The 19,533-nt window shown below is 41.3% G+C and overlaps 2 protein-coding genes across 2 annotated transcripts; both read right to left on the bottom strand.

Annotated features, from left to right (window-relative positions):
• Window positions 1-15,502: 15,502 nt before the first annotated feature.
• Window positions 15,503-16,044, bottom strand: LOC133726110 (L-type lectin-domain containing receptor kinase IX.1-like). Its single transcript, XM_062153592.1, has 2 exons — window positions 15,760-16,044; window positions 15,503-15,658 (listed from the first exon to the last, which is right to left on the bottom strand). Exons 1-2 carry the CDS (start codon window positions 16,042-16,044, stop codon window positions 15,503-15,505), a joined length of 441 nt encoding a protein of 146 aa, XP_062009576.1.
• A 641-nt stretch (window positions 16,045-16,685) lies between these two features.
• Window positions 16,686-18,677, bottom strand: LOC133724651 (uncharacterized). The gene is made up of 3 exons (XM_062151428.1): window positions 18,157-18,677; window positions 17,743-18,006; window positions 16,686-17,069 (listed from the first exon to the last, which is right to left on the bottom strand). The coding sequence occupies exons 1-3, from the start codon at window positions 18,589-18,591 to the stop codon at window positions 16,875-16,877; spliced, it is 894 nt and encodes a 297-aa protein (XP_062007412.1). The 5' UTR covers window positions 18,592-18,677; the 3' UTR covers window positions 16,686-16,874.
• Between the last annotated feature and the right edge of the window lie 856 nt (window positions 18,678-19,533).

Below are 19,533 nucleotides of genomic sequence, written 5' to 3'. Positions count from 1 at the left end.
CAATGCATAAATTGACTAACAACACTCACAGCATAAGCAATATCAGGTCTAGTATGTGAAAGATAAATCAACCTTCCTACAAGACGTTGATACCTCCCTTTGTCAGTTGGAACTTGATCAGGATAAATAGCAAGTCTGTGATTCATCTCAATGGGTGTCTCCATTGGTCTGCAGTCCAGCATCCCTGTTTCAGCAAGTAAATCAAGGACATACTTCCTTTGTGAAAGCAAAATCCCCTTCTTAGACCTTGCAACTTCAATACCCAGAAAATACTTCAATTGTCCCAGATCCTTCATTTCAAACTCCTTTGACAGATACTTTTGCAATTCATTCCTCTCTTTCGGATCATCCCCTGTAACAATCATGTCATCAACATACACAATAAGAGCTGTAATCTTACCATTCTTGCGTTTGATAAACAAGGTATGGTCAGAATTGCTCTGTCTGTACCCAAAGGCTTTCATGGATTTTGAAAATCTTCCAAACCAAGCTCTTGGAGACTGCTTCAGGCCATACAAAGACTTCTTCAATTTACACACCTTGCCAACGTCACTTGGGTAATTCTTAACACCTGGGGGCACATCCATGTACACTTCTTCCTCCAAATTCCCATTAAGAAACGCATTCTTCACATCAAACTGGTGCAAGGGCCAATCTTTGTTTGCTGCAAGTGAGATTAGAATCCGGACAGTATTAATCTTTGCCACAGGTGCAAAAGTCTCCTCATAATCAATCCCATAGCGTTGTGTATATCCTTTGGCAACCAACCTCGCCTTGTATCTATTAATAGTTCCATCTGCATTAAGCTTCACAGTAAATACCCAACGACACCCTACAGTCTTCTTTCCAACCGGCATAGGTACTAGCTCCCATGTTGCATTCTTTTGAAGAGCTTCCAATTCTTCATTCATCGCCTTTGTCCATTTTGGATCAGTCAATGCATCCTGCACGTTACTAGGAATAGATACAGTAGATAATTGATCAACAACAAGTGCATGTGACCCAGAAATCCTATGGTTAGACATAAAATTAGCTATAGGGTATTTAGCTTTGGCTTTGATATCTGGTTCATATTGTTTCTTAGGAATTCCCTTGGTAACCCTTTGTGATTTCCTAGGTTCGACACTTTCTAACCCAGAAGATTCATTAAAGTTTAGGGGTACCTGAGGAGGATCATTCTGACCGGGATCTTCAGTTGGTGATGCAGAAGGGGGAATATCTTGTGTGCGAGCTTCAGATACGTCTTGATTTTGATTCAAACTATCCAGAAAAGTCGTCTCTTCTGTTTCGGAATTCACAACACTCTGTTCGGCAGTTACATTTTCTGTTTCGGAATTCGCAACACTTCGTTCGGCAGTCGCATTGTCTATTTCGGAATTCATAATGCTCTGTTCGGCAACTGCATTTTCTGTTTCCAAATTTCTACCCTCAAATGTATCCTCCAAATTTTCCAAGTCTTCAAAGACATCAATAATAGAACGAGGATTCCCTTCACAACCTCTCTCCCCCTGAAGGGAAGACTGAGAAGCTCCCCCTGAGTAATAAGGCTCGGATTCACGAAAAGCAACATCAAGAGAGACATGTAAAGTGCCAGTAAGAGGATCATAACATCGATAACCTTTCTGGAAGTCAGCATAACCAACAAATATACACTTACGGGCACGGGGATCAAGCTTGCTGCGTTGAGGCTTGGGAATATGAACATAAGCTGTGCACCCAAACACCCGGGGCTCCAAATTAGGCATAGAAGGGATGGTCAAAAGTGTATGAAGCTTCTGATGAGGATTTTGAAACTCAATCACCCGTGAAGGAGTACGGTTGATAAGATATGCTGCTGATTTCACTGCTTCTCCCCAATAGGACCGAGGTACATTCATTCCAAACAAGGAAGCACGAACAACTTCCATCAACTGCCTGTTCTTCCGTTCTGCTAAACCATTCTGTTGAGGAGTATAAGAATTGGAGGTTTGATGACGAATTCCATGTGACCGGCAAAACTCAATCATAGGGCCATTCACAAACTCTCCACCATTGTCAGACTGAAACACTCTGATGGATTGTTGATACTGAGTTGCCACCATTTTGTGAAATTCGGTAAACATTCCAAATACATCACTCTTATTCTTCAGTAATGACACCCATGTCATGCGAGTGCAATCATCAATAAACGTTACAAAATACCGAGCTCCAGAAAGAGAAGGAATTTTCGCAGGACCCCAGACATCAGAGTGAATCTTCATAAAAGGAACAGGACTTTTATTAAGACTTGGTGAATATGAAATACGGTGACTCTTGGCCAGTTCACAAATGTCACAGTGGAAATCCAAATCACTAACAACTGAAAACAATTGAGGTTGCAGCTTCTTAAGATAACGAAAGGATAGATGACCTAAACGGCGATGCCATAACCATACAGCTTCCTTCGCATTCTCTACCCCGTTGATCTGATTAGCTTGTCCCAAAAGATGCTGCTGTTTCTTTCCAGTCTCTGTCAGATCCAGATTAATGATTTCCCCTTTCTAACACCATAACCAAGAATCCGTCGAGTCAGAATGTCCTGAAACACACAGAAAGACGGATAGAAGGTCACAATACATGCAAGAGCTAAAATAATTTGACCAACAGACAGGAGATTATAGACTAGTGATGGAACAACTAGGACAGATTCAAGGGTTAAGGTATCAGATAAAGCAATAGAACCTTCTCCGGTGACCGGAGTTGGAGTACCATCAGCAGTAGAGACAACGTCTTGAGGGGAACGTCTAAGGTTTTTCACAAGACTTGGGTCATTGGTCATATGGTCAGATGCACCTGTATCAATTATCCATGTACTATTAAAAGTAACCTTACCCTTCATACCTGACTGCGCTACATTAGCGGAGGCATTGTCTAGGTAAACTTCCTCTGTGGTAGCAACAGCGGCCTTGCTCAGATTCTTTCGCGGTTTCTTGGTGAAGTCCCACCAATCAGGGTAACCAATCACTTCATAGCACCGCTCCTTGCTATGACCTAATTCCCCACAGATAATGCACCTTTTGTTTGCATATGGATTTGGTTTACCCAGAAGACGGCGTGGAGAAGGTCCTGAGAAGCCTGGAGGAGGACCCTGTTTGCGTTGAGCCATAACAGAAAATTCGGTAGTCACCGAATGCCCAATAGCCTGTTTCTCTGATTGCATCATTGAGGAATTCATGATTTTCGCAGGTTTGGATTTTCAAGGGTTTCAAGATGGATATGAATGTTTTGGAAAAGAATTTTTTTTTTTTTTTTTTTTTTTTTTCGAAAAAAGGTAGGGTGATGGTGGTTTGAAATTCAGGATGGTTTGATTTCAATGGTGGTGGTACGCAGCGGTTTGTGGTGTTCTTCAGGATTCAGGATTCAAAGGATGCAGCGCAAGTTCAAAGGATTGAACCTGCTCTGATACCAAGTAGAAAAGAATACTTCAATTCAGGGTTAATTTGATAATGCTATTCATCCCATAATGAGGGTATATATACAAGTACAAAGGAGTAGTCTAACTCTAATAGGAAACAATCTTTCCATAATTACAGGATATCCTAATTAAATAAAATCCTAATTACATACAGATTTACAGCGATTCTACATGTTTTTCAAATAACTACATTCAAAATTCATTAGAAGGTTGGAAATAATGAGAATAAAAAGTGTCAAATACCAAGTCACCAACAGAAAAGAAGAAGAAGAAGAAAACAGATTAAAAAAGTCAACTCCTATTCTTTTTACATTATTATTATTTTCAGCCTTGAAGAGATAATAAGCATAAAAAATAAAAGTAGAAAAAATTGGTTTTGTTTTTTTGAAGGATAATTAGAAGTCCTTGAAAATAACAAACAAACGAAGAAAAATTATAGGGTCTAGATATTCAACAGTAAAACTAATAACGATCAGAACCGGTCCTGACTTTTTAAAGACCTGAAGCGTACGATGAAAATGTGGCGTCACATGAAACTAACAGAACTACCGGTCCATTTAGACTTTTCTTTTTCAAATAACTACATATAAAATTCATTAGAAGGTTGGAAATAATGAGAATAAAAGTGTCAAATACACAAAAGAAAAAAAGAAAAAAAGAAGAAGAAGAAGAAAAAAGATTAAAAAGTCCACTACTATTCTTTTTACATTAATTATTATTATTTTCAGCCTTGAAGAGATAATAAGACATATATAAAAAAATAAAAAAAAAAATAAAAAATATTAAAAAAATATAAAAAAAATATAAAAAAAATAAAAAAAATGAAAAGACCTAGCGCTCTGCTAGGGTTGGGAGAGCGCCGTTCTTGGCCTCTCTGTACCTTACTCTATCAACGATGGAGCAAAATTCAAGCATCGTTCTCGGCGCCGAGACCTTGGCGCACGGATCATACCATGTCGCCTGATAGATAGTGGCTCGCAATCTTGCCGGCGACGACCTCTTTTTCTCAAATGCTCTCTGATCTTGGCTGTTCTTTTCTGAGGAGGGAAGTGGAGGCGGGGTATACCTGGACTGGGATGGCACCGAGAGTTCGTCGTCTTCGTCCAATCCGGGCTCGACTGAAATCGGAGGAAAGTGGTTCAGATCTGGCAGCGCTGATGCTGTGGCAGCAGTTGGTGGGTCGATTGTGGCTTGGGGTACTCTCTTCCCTTCGGATCCATTCTGATCGTGCCTCTGTTCAATGGGGAGAAGCAATGGCGACGTTGCCTTTTCGGATCAGGATGGCCACGAGAGTCGGGCGTCTTCGGCCGTCTCGGGCACGGTTCAAGTCGACAGTGAGGGGCCGGATTTCGATCCAGTTTCCCAGCGCGTTAGAGCGGCGATCGGGGTGGAGTAGCGAGTGGGCTTTGGGCTGGACCTGCGCTACTTCTGGTGGAGGCTGGTGGAGTCACGTTGGTGGGAGAGGGGTGTGCCTGCTCCGACGATGGACGGTGGAGCAGCGGTCAGAGCCGCGATCAAGGTGGGTGCCCAGAGAGGCTTTGGGTGCCCAAAGTAGATCCTGGTGGGCCTGGGCTTCTATTCTGCTGGGTTGCCCAACTAGGGCTTTGGGCTGGGTCTTCCTTATTGGGGCTTGGCAGGTGGTGAATGAGCCCGAAGCTGTTAGGGTGCGCATTTGGGATCCGGGAGATTTCTTTTGGGCCCTAAATTTATCTGCATGCTGGAATTACTTCTTCGGTTACTTAGGTAGAAGATTGCTCTCTATTCAGCGCATTATTTTGCGTGGAGTAGGCAAGGTGGGTCACACTACCGGTGGTTCTCTTGATAGAAGGTTACCCTCTATTCGACGTATATCTTTGCGTGGAAGTATGGTTGACCATACTATTGATCCCGTTTTACATAGCCCGAACTCTGTCTGGTGCTTCATCAAATGCTTAATTGCATCCCTTCGTATCCTTGTTAGGTTTTATTTCCGATGCTTTGTTGCATCTAGTATTTCTTTTGTTATTTTATATTTTGATGTAGTTTCTACATCTATCAGTTGTAATTTTTATTCTGTTTATTATTAATAAAATTGAGTTGACAGTTTCTCAAAAAAAAAAAAATTGAAGTATAAAAGATTGGTTTTGTTGTTTTGAAGGATGAATAGAAGTCCTCAAAAATAACAAATAGACGAAGAAAACCGAATTTGCTATTTCATTTTGGTTATATTTATAGATCAACAAGTAGCAATCTAATTACAAAATAATAAGAAAAAAAAGACGCATGAGCAAAAACCCTAGCCGCACCTACGTGAGAGAGAGGAAAACCCTAGTTCACAAAAAACCCTAAGTTGGTTTGCATGGAGGACGTTGACGAGATGGTAGTGCGCTTGGCTGCATCCTTGGGACTGGTGGATGCACGCCGGCCGGTCGACCTGCGGCCTTCTCATGGTGAAGGATTACGTCGATCACAGACGTACCTTGTGGGGAAACTTCTGACAGCCAGAGCTTTCAACAAGAGATCCTTTATGGGGATGTTCCGGCGAGCATGGCGGCTGAATGGTTGATACACCGTCCAAGAGCATGATGACCTCTTACTCTTCACCTTGTCTGACCCAACTGATCATAACCGGATTCTCCGGGGTGCTCCGTGGGGTTTTGACAGAGCCCCGGTGGTTTTAGCACCATATGATGGAGTTGGAGCAATCAAAGATGTGCCGCTTACTACACTTGCTTTCTGGATCAAGGTGCGTGGATTACCGCCGGATTTTCACATGGATCGCTGCCTTAGGAGGATAGGCAGTGCCATAGGTCGGTTTGTTCAAAAGGATACCACAGAGTTTGATGTAGGCAGAATCCGGATTCGGGTTGAGTTGGACATGCTGCAGCCTATCATATTTCGATGTAGTTTCACGATAGATGATGGTATTGTGGTGGATTTGGAATTCTTCTTCGAGAATTTGTATGGCAGGTGCAGGGACTGTGGACTTGTCACCCATGTTGGCTTGCCGTGTTCTGGAACTCCTTTGCCTGTAGAGCTGCAAACTAATACTCCTCTAGCACGTAGAAATTTGGAGCGTGCTTTGAACCAGGTGGGTGTGATACAGCCAGCTGGGCCAATGTTGGTTTTTGGTGCACAGAATACCCCCCAGGTTGGGTTAGAGAGGTTTATGCCGACTGTTAAACCAAAGGTGAGGAAAGAAATACGTCGGAGGCCTTCTGTTGGCAGTGGAGAGGGGAGCTCTGGGGTGCAGACAGATTCCAATGCGACGGAGCTTGATGATGGTAGTGAGCCAAAGTCTAATGGCTCAAGCAAGGGGACAGTTGGAGCAGACAGTTCGACAGAACATGCATCCAATCATGCCATGCATTCTCCTAGTTGTGGAATGCGTCGTAAGCGTGTGGATGAAGATGGGATTTCTCCAAAGAAGCTGCGATTGAGTTTGGCAATTGGAAGAACTAATTTGGATGCCATGACCATGGGGTTGTGCAATGTAAAGCCGGTTGAGAAGGTATACAAGAAGAGAGGTAGGCCAAAAGGTACAAAAAACAAAGCTAAGGAACTCAAGGTTGTTCAAGTTTCTCCCATGAAAAAGTCTCCATCAAAGAAGAGAAAGTCTCCAAGAAAAGCAGAAAAAATGGTGAATGGTTTGCCGGAGTTTACTCTAGTTGAGGTTGTCAGTGGTTCTAACCCGTCTAAGGGGAAGGAACCTATAGTTGCTTAGTAGGTGATCCTAGTTTTGATTGTCTATGCTAGTAATAAGAATGTCTCTATGAGTCTTGTGGAAGTGTTTAGCTTTAGCGTACCACAATTGCGTGCTCGGCGTTTTAAGGTTAGGTAGAATAGATTGCCTGCAAGGCGAGGTATTTTTATGTGGCATAGACTACTCTGAGCAAAAATGTATTATTGGAGTAGTCTTCTGTACTATTCTTGATCTATGAACCGGGACATACTATTGGTATGCTTCAATTTTATCAAAAAAAAAAAAAAATCTAATTCCAAAATAATAATACTAATGTAAAAGGAAGAATATAAAAGGTGTCAAATACCAAAAGAAAGAGAAGAAAACAGGTCAGAATCCAAAACACACTAGGCTGAATCGAGCTTGGGAATTTTGAGAGGCCAAAAAGCAAGTTGACCACTACACCGATATTGCTATCATGATGTATGAGTGGCATAAACTCTATAGAAGGGTTTTCAAAGTTGAAAAGAAAAAAGGTCAGTTTATCGATCAGAGGTCCTTAGGATGCAGCGCTCAAGGTTGGCCCTTATAATGACCAACTCATATTACATATGACGTGTGCATGCACATCAAGCCAATAGTTGTCTTCTTCTTTGTTTTTCGATAAAAGGGAGGTCAGAACTTTGTTGAAATAGAGAGAATTACATAGTGCTCAAATCAGCTGCAATGGCAGCAGATAAGAAGGAAGGAGTAGGAAAAAAAAAACAAAAACAAAAAATCCTGACCAACACTTGCAGCATGAGCTGCTATCAGATGCGCAACATTATTAGCACCTTGTTTCACATGGACAACCTTCACAGCCTGACCTTCAGCAAGAAACAAAGCAAGATCATCATACTGCAGTCTGCCTAAAACAGAAAAATTTGATTAATCAGATCCAGTGAGCTGATGATGTTCCGCTAGTGCATCAGTTTCCATAATCATAGGATATATAACAAGAATTTTCCTCAATATAGTTAAAGGCATCTGCCATGCTAACACTTCAGCATGTTCTGGTGAAAGCAGGTAAGCAACTGGACGTCCATCTCCAGCCAACAACCTTCCTTCAAAGCCACGGACCACAAATCCAATTCCACTCTTCTTAGTGCTCAGATTGAAAGAGTCATCAAAATTGATTTTAAGAAAACCAATGGGAGGGCACTTCCATTTCTGAATCCTAACACTACGTACAATTACCCCCCAGTCTTAGCATTTTACGTGAAAACGAAAGTCAGATAACCTAGACATGGAGTTAATTATCACATCTCCTGTATGACTTCTTTTGTTCTCCCAAACACGATTGTTTCTCTCTTTCCACACACCCCAAAGCAAATAGAAAAGCTCTTCCAAACTTTCAGTAGTTAGATTTTTCATGCAGAAATACAACCAGCTAGCAACATCAAGTGAGATAGCAGCTTGTGAAAAGCATACCTGATTGAACGCTACATTAGGCTGTAGCACTTGTTTAGTAAAAGAACAATCCCTGCAAAGGTGCCATTAATAATTGTCTTTTGATCGAGATCACACGGTTTCTCAAAGGTTTCCTAGGCCCAGAGATTAATCTGTGCCGGGAGATGGAGATCATTTCAGAACACTTCCTTCTCCTGGCATGGCCACAAAGAATAGATTGGGATTTAAAGGTGGCCGGCCAATAGTTGTCTTATTTAGCTTCAACAGTTTAATTAAAAACAAGGCTATGAAGTTTACATAAATTTTCAATTTGTCCTCAATAAGTTTATTAATTCCTAATTTTCTTTTTGGGTCAATTTTATAATTTTATCGAACTCTAGACTTGCACCTCGAACATGCAACAAGGTTGCACATAGACTAGCTAACTTAGCTTTTGAATCCCAGCAATGTAACAATTGGGTTAATCACACACCTGATTGCATCACAGACCTTGTACAAAAGGAGTTTTTCCCTCCTACTTGATTTAATATAGCTCAATATGTAAACACCTTCAAAAATTTTATCGAACTCTATTGCATACAGTGGCCACAATTCAACTGCTCAACTCTGAAGAAACTCTTGGTTGTATTAGGGAAAGTTCTATAGTACATACCAGTATGTCATACTCACATTTACAAATGTGACAACAAATTTTTTGTCATTGTGGTAACTTGAGTCCTATTTTGTGTAATCTTAGTTCTATTAATGGTAATTACATCACCTACGACCTTGTTACAAATTTTTAAACAAATTTATTGTCAATATTGTAATTTTTTTTTTTGAGTAAAATGAGGTCATCCCAATATTGTATTTCAGCAAGCGGTACCAACACGACACACCCCTAGGGGCCATCAGAAAGAGCCGTATTACAGAGTACCCTAAGAACCTATTCTCAATACAGAATAAGAAAACCAGCATACTCCCAGTACACCCACCTTTTAAGATTATGCACCTTTATTCTAACAAAAACCTAACGCTCTGAAGAGAATTAAAAGAAGGGAAATTGGTCCAAATGGTACCTGAACTATCTTACCTTATAAACTTCGGTACATCAAGTTTCAGAAATGTCAGAACGGTACCTGAGATTCGTATCCCGACCGAATATATGTACCTGGGGCCGTTAGCTCCGTTACGGAGCTTGCCAGCTGGCAATTTTTGAAGGGTATTTTTGTCATTTTATGTCTCAATCCTCACTAATCCCAGCCATGTCCTCACTCCACCGATTAACCCATCTTCTCATCTTCTTCCTCCTCAAGCCCATCCACGGCTCGCGGTCAATTCCAACCAGTTTTGAGTCCAAGCCTCTGCTGCCGAACCACTAGCGCCACAGCACCCACCACCCCTAATTCTGTTTCGCCACCCATGTCAAGAAGCAGCAACATCTCTCTCTCTCTCTCTCACACATCTTCTTCAAATTCATAGAATTAGGGATTTGAAATTCGAAGACTTGGATTGGGGATTTCATATTGCTGATGAAGATTTGATACTGAGCTTACTATGTGAGGCTTAACTTCGAGCCTTACCATTGCCAAGTGTGAGCTCTAAATCATCCAATCCCACCTCGTGAATCCTCTACCCAACCCAAGGCTTCACTTGTCCCCCCGAGAAATTCAAACTCTGATCCTCTCCCCATCTCCGCCATTCCATTAGCCGGCAAGTTTTGTTGAGTAGTGACGAGTTTCATAAGATTGAAGGTCGGGGAGGTCGGCCTTCCGGACAAGGCTGTTGCAAATTTCTGAAAGTTCATCCATTGGCCCGATTCAACAGTCGAAGTATCAGACTCATCACATTCAAAAATGGTGGGAGGAGTATGGAGTTACTGTTGGTGACGAGTTGGACTAGCTGGAGGAGCAGACACCGCGTAAAATGGGTAATTGAAAGAGGCCATGGATTGTTTGGCAATGGAGTCCCAATTGGGAATTGGTTGGCAGTTTCTCGAGTTGGGGGATGAGGGTGGAGGCGTCACGGGCACTATTAGAAATCCGGAGAAGAGGAAGAGAAAAAGGTATAGCAGATTGCAGATTGGGAATGAGATTTGATGAATGGTTGGCATAAAAACAACGAGAGGGGCTTGGAAAAGAAGAGGATGAGGGATTGTCTTAGTAGGAAGGAATTGGACTTGGAAGGAAGAAGATAGTGACCCGGCAAGAAAATCAAAAATCATAGAGAAGACGAGAAGAGAGCAAAGGCTGGGAAACCAAGTGAGCAAGAAGAAGAGTGAAGAAGAAGATAAGAAAGAACAGAGAGAAAACAGAGAGAGAGACGAGGAAAAAATGCTTAGGAAAAAAAAATTAATTAAAATACGAAAGGACGAAAGTGCCCTTCAAAAATTGCCAGCTGGCAAGCTCCGTAAAGGAGCTAACGGCCCCAGGTACATATATTCGGTCGGGATACGAATCTCAGGTACCGTTCTGACATTTCTGAAACTTGATGTACCCAAGGTTTCAAATTTCGGTACTTCAAATTTAAGGAAATTTCGGAGAAAGTTTCGATTTCGGTGGAAATTTCGGTTAAAAATAAAGAAATCAAATTAATTGCATTTATAAAATGATATTTTTGAATGAAACTTTTACATAGACTAAACTAACCTATAATAAACCTATTTACAATGTAACATCTTTAAAATTATACATTTATAATAGAATTATGATATTTTATATGGACGAGTAATTAACTAGTACGGTAGTAAATTGCTAAACTAGTGTTTTTATCTATGTGTATTGATAATGTGTTGTATATTGATAATGTAAATATGATTTACTTTTTTTAATAATTAGAAAATTACAAGGGGGTGGGGCGGGGCACGTAAAACCAAAACCCCGTGAATGAAAATGAACAAGTACAACAAAAGGAATATAAAAGCTACTGCAATGTGGTTCGATCTAGCTGGTTGAACTGCTTCCATTTAGTATCATACAATACTGCTCCCAAGTACATGATTTTTGTACTTCATCACATGGTTATTGTATGTGTATGTGTTGTTCCCTTTCCACATGCAATCCATATATCGGATATTGTGGAATTACCTAATATGATGTTACAGTGTATGAAACATACAATATTTGAGATGAAGCAAAAAGAAAATCATGTTATGGTTAGAGCATTCAACTTTGTAGCAGATAAAAACAAAAAGGTTTTTTGTTGTATTCAACTTGATTGCAAAAAAAAAAAAAATCAAAAAATCAAAATTTCATATTTTCTCTATAAAAGTATGAAGTAAAAATTCATTGTAGATTTGTAGGTGACATAAAAATTTAACAGAAATTTTAGAGAAATTTCGGACATAATTTCGGTGTGAATTTTTAAATATATATTGTGTGTGTAGATATTTCGGAAATTAAGAATTTCGGGGAAATGTATGGAAAATTTCGGGAAACTTTTGACGGAAATTATTTCTTTTCGGTACTTCAAAATTACTGAAATTTCGGCAGTTTCGGAGAAATTTAAAACCTTGGATGTACCAAAGTTTATAAGGCAAGATAGTTCAGGTACCATTTGGACCAATTTCCCTTAAAAGAACAACAAAGCAAATTAGATTTTTGCGACCTATTCCCTCAAAAGAAAATAGAACCAGTCATATTCCTTTTATAGAATAAAGGAAGAATGACTAAAACTAAAGTAACAAACATAAACCTAAATTTCCAGTGGGCCAAAAGCAGCCAAGCCCACCCCAGATCAACATAATCCAAGAGAAACCTTAGCCCAACCAAGCAAGGGTTCCACAGGAATTGTCAAACCCTCCCACCAGCCGCTGCAGCTTTACACCCCCTCATCTCTACCTCTAATACCACTGCAGTCAGAGAGAAGCCTCCATCGTGGCCCCCACCACCCACACCATCTATCCCGCTCCACCGGAAAGCGACTGACTCCATAAAATCCTGAGACGACCCATCGACACCGGCGACCACTTCTGACGGCCCAGCAACTCACGACTTCGCATAGCCCAAGCCGGCGGCAAACCAACAAAACGCAGAACCCCGATTCCAACTTTCCAGCCTCTCAGAAGCAAGGCCCCTCCATCACTGCATCGCGAACCACCACCGCGATCCAACGACCCCATCCAATCCAAAAGAACCGTTTCCCCATCAAACTTCATCTCCGGGAGCTCCGAGACACAACTAGCAAAAGAGACACAAAAGAAAGACAGCAGGACAAGGCCTGCAATTTTGTCCATGAAAATGGAGAAGGTGTACGTAAGAGCCCCCACCACCAGATGTGGCAGCTCTTAAAGCCCTAGCAGAGCTAGGTCGGGAGATCATAAATAAGAAAATACAAAAAGAAAACCAATATTGTAATTTTGGTTTATTAACTACATATAAATAGTGTAAACGAATGTAATAACTTTGTTCTCAATATTGTAATTTTGATTCATATAAATTGTAATTTTTGTTCAAATAGATGTAAAATCAGTGTATGATAAACATCACAGTATTATAGCTTGTCTCGTTGTATTAGAGGGTTATCCTTGTAATTTACTTCTTTAATTGAAAAATAAAAAATCGGACTCTATTGAACACGTAGATAATCAAAGGAATACTTCTAATTGAGTGGTCATATAAACCATGAGTACGTCTTGACCTGTGTGCACATTTTGATTTATATATATTTTTTTTTTTTGAAGGAAGGACGACAAACTATATTAAGTGATAACCGAAAGTTACATGAAGCGATGCAAAAGCATCGAAAGAAAACAATTGAGATGCACAAGCACATCTACAATAAAGAAAAAACAATAAAGGATAACAAGATGCACATACGCATCTTGCATGAGAGGTAACCAGGATGTGACTTGATGTCGAACGACATCGCTGCACTGCATATGTCACGAAAGCAGTGTAAATATAATAGTAACCGTAACCGTAACCGTAACCGTAACCGTAGCCGTAGCCGTAACCGTAACCGTAACCGGTGTTATGATCACCTAGAAGAGGTGATGCCCTCACCAGAAGTTCGAAAGTAACCGAGGGTGTCAAAAACTCGAAAATTAGCAAACGAACTCCTAAGATCCAGAACCAGTACCAGATCAATATGAGCAGCTGTCTCGGATCCAAGATTCGGAATTGTAAACCACCAGGATCCCAAATACGGATCCAAATCCGGCCCAAGACCAAAGTCAAGTCTGACAAAGCAGCCTTGACCAAAGCCCAAGCCCATTTGAAACTGATGAGGGCACCCCAGCTCATGGGCACCCTAGCCTCAGCTCCTCTCTGGGCACCCGAACGCCGCCGCACCCAAACACCACAGATCTGAGCCGCCGCACCGGAATCCCTGCCGGAAACCCTGGTCGCGCCCAAAGCTTGATGGATTCGAGAAGGAAGGTAGCCGCGCAACAGACCTGGGAAGCCCCTCAAAGCCGATTCGATCTGCAAAGAACACCAGCGTCGGCCCAAACGCAGCCCCTCCAACCCTTGCCGGAGAAGACTCAATCGCCCTGCCGCCGTCTCGCTCCATACGAGGTCAGCCACCCCCTTTACCCTCTCGGTGATGCAGCCGCCGGACACCACCTTCAGTCGTCCACGTTTGGGTCGTATTCGACCCACTTTGAAACTGACTTGAAGCTCTTCACGGTGAGGCACGACCGGAAAACCTCTCCCACCGAAAGCCGATTTGACAGGCAAAACCAAGGCCGCGATACACGATTGAGACTGCTGTGGTTTCTCCGAGAAACTCAGAGGGTGATGAGAGACGACCATCGCCGTACTCGATTGACACAGCATCGGAGGTGATGCCGAAATAGCCTGCCATTGAGAATGGAGGAAGGTGCAGAGTCGCCAAGCCCGGGAGCGGCGCTCACTCAGCCCTAGCAGAGCTCTGCTAGGGTTCATTTTCTTCTATTCTTACTATATTGATATATATGTAGCTCTGCTAGGGTTCATTTTCGTCTATTCTTACTATATTGATATATATGTTGAACACATAATTTACTTTTTCTTCTTCAAAAGGCAAAAAAGTAAGTAGAAATTAAATTCAAAAATCTTAAGTTCTCTTCATTGTAGAACTGTTTTTTTTTTTGTAACCATGTTGATACATAATTTTGAAATGGAATAGAACTGTTGTGCTAATTATTTTGTCGTATGAAATGTAATTTGTCTATCCTCCTCTGTAGGTAGTAGGCCATATTTGAGTCTTCTCTACCGCAATCTGACAGAAGAAAAGAGGAAAATAACTCTAGAAAAAGTTAGCATTCTAGATAAAAGCATTTCAAGCATGAGGTTCACCATAGCTCAACTCACAGGGTACAAAATCGATTACAGAGATATAACTCTCAAATCATGGGAAAAAATTGCTGAATATACGTATCCTCCCATTCCATTAGGTCGGTCGACTCTTGATTAATCATGCTTACTACATAGCTTATATTCTTATTGATACAAGACTACTATGTTTCAGTGTCCCTGCATGCTGTTCATACGACTTTAGTTAGATCTAATATGATGTTTGTTCTTTTCTTCGAGTGCCTGTAATATGATCATAATTAGATTGGATTGATAGAGGGGCACTCATCTTTTCCAGCCATCACCACAGCTTAAAACTTTAGGCAGTATTCTTCTACAATTTTATATGTACATATAATATTTCTTGATCAAATGAAGAAACACTATCTATATATCAATGATCAAATTAATGATAAGATCTCCATTTCTGGTACATTTGTTTACAGGGTTACAAGTGTAATCGTTATATTCCTCTCAACAGAAATTGGCATAAAATACAGTTCTGTAATCAACAGGTACCAAACCTTTTTATCATCACCACCTCTACATTGAAATTTGAGGAGTCTAACTACTGAAATTTCAACACCTTGGTCTGGTTTTCCGGGAAATCAGTATGAGAGGACAGGCATCTCCATTGGAAGATCCGGTTTTGCTGCATCAAAATTTAGAACCTTAACTGCTTGCCTTATGGAGGGCCTGAGACTGCTATCCAGATGAGCGCACCACATGCCAACAATCATCAAACGCTACCTGTTTCTTGTCAAAAGCCATATACAATCTTTCATCAACAGCTGAGAGAAGCCACTCTAGCAAGATATTTTTCTTCGAAACTGTTAACTGCCGTCTTTCCAGTAGCAATTTCTAATGAAACCATCCCAAAGCTGAAAACATCTGTCTTTTTGCTTGCACAAGTACCAGAATATATGTATTCTGGTGACATTTAGCCTAAAGTTCCTGCAAACCTCGCTGTATGAGGGATCAAAATCCTTAAGCCGAGCTAACCCAAAATAACCACTACTACCAGTAGAAGCTGAAAATCCAACTGTGACCGACTGTGGCAAAACAGTAGCCAGATCAACTTGGTAAGAAAGACTACTTTTCCCTTGAGAGTTGGGGGTTGTTTGATAAGTCCAAGAAACACTCAAGTTCCTAGTAGTTCCATTGTAAGAAATCAATACATCAGCAGTATCTGCACTATGTAGGCTAGTATTCCAAGGGGTGTACAGGGCAGAAGAAAGTGAGTTCATGTTGATCCCAACGTCTGTACTTTGGGGTCCCAGTCACTATTTTTACAAGAATCAACCTCAACAAGAACAATTTGATTCATGGTAGAATCATTGGTGGTGGAATTAGATAGGCCTAAAAAGCCAGCACCTGAATTTAGTGGGATTTCATATCCAACTGGGGAAAGGAAGAATACAAGCCCATGTCCATACAGAGAGAGACACATTATATGGTTTAAGAAGTAAATGGTGAAGGAGAAGCGAGTAGTGAAATCTGTGAGTATTTCTGTAGCAGAGTCCCATATCGGCACCCGCTCACCATATGTGACGTGACCAATACGGTATGAGTAATCAAGTCTGTTGAACTCGGCATTATAATCACAACAACTGCAAACCTAAAGAACAAAATCATAGATCTGGATATGGTCTAACTTTCAGAAAATTTACAATGCCATAACTACAGGTTGCTATGAAGGGTAGGTAAAGTTTCTCTCATAAACTCATTTTAAATACTACAGAAGATGCATAAATCCCTTCTGCTCACTTGCTCAGACACCTTTCATTATGATTTGGCTCTCTGTAGAGACCATCAATTTAAGTGACATTGTAATGCTCTATATTTATTTTACAAGTTGATTGTTATCACGGCAACTGCAAAACCTAAAGAACAAAATCATAGATCTATGTGGTATAATTTCCAGAAACTTTACAATAACATATTTAATCAAGCATATCCACACTTTTACAAATCAATCAAAAGGAACTTAAACATCAAAATGTATATCTCATGTGTATGATATTATGATAACTGAGTAAACACCCACTTTAGTTCACCTTCCATGCACAACTTTGTTCTACTGGAGAGCATTTGAGACAGAATAAATAAAGTCCAAGAAGCCAGTTCCCTTAAGAAGACCTTTACCAGTCAAGAGCTCAAAATCTAATAACAGGAGGAACCCAATCGTAGCTGCCTTCCCATTTATTATTTCATTCCTCATTGTGAAACCAAAAGCCCCTCCTTCTAAGCCCTCATCAACCACCATTTTCACCTGGTCAATTGGAATAAAGCATTACTATCTATCAAACAAATCAAATCAACAGAAGACTGTATGTGATAACTGCTCCCCCACTCCCATTTTTTCTTTTTTGCTCAAAGAAGATCGAACAGAAGATTGCCATGTTGAGGAAAAAAACAAAAAATCTTTTCCAATGATCTCGGGTGTTTAGATTGGTCATCCGACTCTAGGCACATGGCCCCCTGGATTTCATTTTTAGAAGCAATTTTTCACTAGTTTTAATCAGTTCATCTTTTTTCTAACTTCAAGGTCCCAAGCAACCTATGATTAGGAATGAAGCTAACTTTCTTAAACTTTCGTGTCAAGTAACTTTCTTCAAATATTGTACACTAATGATAAACTGTTAAAAAGTACTGAAAACCATAATAATAACTGATATAGAGAAATCATATGTACCAATTAGAGTATAGCTAGTTTTGGATGATTCTCAACTTCTCTTAAATAGTTAAATACTATCGTTTCATTTCACTTGTTGCCTCTACTCTATATCATTGAGCCAATAACTCACTTACTACTCAATCTACATGGCTGAATCGATCGTCATGGACACATGTCTGTGTTCACTATTTAGCAATAATGCACACATCCATAAACGGCAAATTGGCAATCTAATCACACAAGAAGATGAATTTGTTGAGTTACCTACCTCCTCGATATTGACATCCGAAGCAGTGACACCAGGTTGAGCCTTGCCACTGAACACAATCTCGGCAGCTGCATCAGAATTTACGGTGCCGGGTTCGAGGCTAATGTAGATGTTCTTTTCATCAGTCTTGGCAGGATAAACATAAAGAGTCCTCAAAGCCGGTGTGAGAGCTCTCAGCACCGGGTTTTTGGGGTACCATTCCTTAATGGCACCAGTCCGCAGATCAAATGTGCTATCAGTTGATGGGCACACTATACACCCATCCTAACCAACAAATCAATTAAGTAAACATAATTAGTTAGACTTTAGTCGAATTCAGGACCTCCCACTTATATATATTACCGCGCGGATAAAATAATTCGCAAATAATTAGTTGGACTAATTTTAGTGATTAGATTAATTAATGAGAATGACCTGAGTGAGCTTGGCATTGAGGAGGCCCTCAGTGTAAGCTCCTTCGGCCGGTGAGCGATTCTCAATGGCGAAGACTTGGTCTTTGTACCAGAGCAACAGTATGGCCTCTCCGTCCTGAACTATCACGCGCCGCTCGCCCTTGGGCAGCGCCGCCAGCGGCACCACCGGCACCCAGTTCTCCGAGGACGCTTCGGCAACAGAGGACGACGACACCTCCGACGCCTTGCACGTCGTCGTTGCTCGTCGAGGGACAGAATGGTAATGGTAATTCTTTCCTAGTGCATTAACGGATGACGATGACGATGAGATGGGATGAGCAGCAGCAGCGGCAGCATGGTAAAGAGTGTGGGGGAGGAGAGGGCGGGAAGATGGAGGGGTAGGGGTAAGGAGGTAATTACGGGGAAATGAGGGGGCGAAGGGTGAGGCGTTGGCCATGGAAGAGGGTTTGAGGAAGGGATAGAGATGAGCAGGAGAGAAAGTGAAGGGTGAGCATGGTTCAGAGCCAAGTGGATAACGAAGGTAACAAGTAGAGAGAGAGCAAAAGCTATGGTCCCTCTTATTTCACATTTTTACAAATATTTTTTGCTTGTTACAAAATATTATCATGTCATAAATAATATATATCGTATGTATGTCGATAATTATTATTATTATATTCTTAACTGTTTAATCGTTCGCTTATTTGTTTTCTTAATGTTATTATATTTAATATATGATGTGTCCAATAAGGATACCTTACAAAGAGTATTTCAATTAAGAGTACTCTGCTAGGATTTATGGAGAAAATTTCACGCTTTGGCCTCTTCGTCTTCGTCTCTGTTGTCTTCAGAGGCAGTGTTTCTCCTGTGGAGAGTTTGGGCGCTGCCGGGGCTGTGTCGGTGGGCCAACAAACTGTTGAGACGTCATCGGAGGATGGCGGTGCTTACAAGGAGGAGTGGGATCAAGGTAGAAGTCACGGTGATCTCAATGGGTTGCCTCTTTCTGGCGGTGCTACTGACGCGACGATAATCAATCGGTGGTTGCCATAGGGAGCTTTCCTCCGGCCGGATTGCATGAGGCTGACGTTGTCGCGTCCGACCTTTGGATATGTGCTTGGTGGTGTAGGCGACCTTTTATGGGAATCCGACAATCTTCGAAATCAAAGTGGTGAGGCAGACGACAGCTCATTGATTGGCGGCATGGCGGAGATTTGGTGTGTCGCAGGCAGTAAGGTTGAATGCCCAGATGCATTGGGTATTGGGAGACGACCTAGTGGGTTATGGGCTCAAGTTGTTTTGGGCATGGGCCGAAGCTGCAGTGGGTGGACAAGAGCAGCAGGTTTTGGGCCTCCACTGTTTTGGATCCGAATTTGGGATCGGGGTGGGTTTTGCAAATGGA

This window comes from Rosa rugosa, chromosome 1 (genome assembly GCF_958449725.1).
Source record: "Rosa rugosa chromosome 1, drRosRugo1.1, whole genome shotgun sequence".
Classification (NCBI taxonomy): Eukaryota; Viridiplantae; Streptophyta; class Magnoliopsida; order Rosales; family Rosaceae; genus Rosa; species Rosa rugosa.
This window is presented reverse-complemented; position numbering and strand designations above follow the sequence as displayed.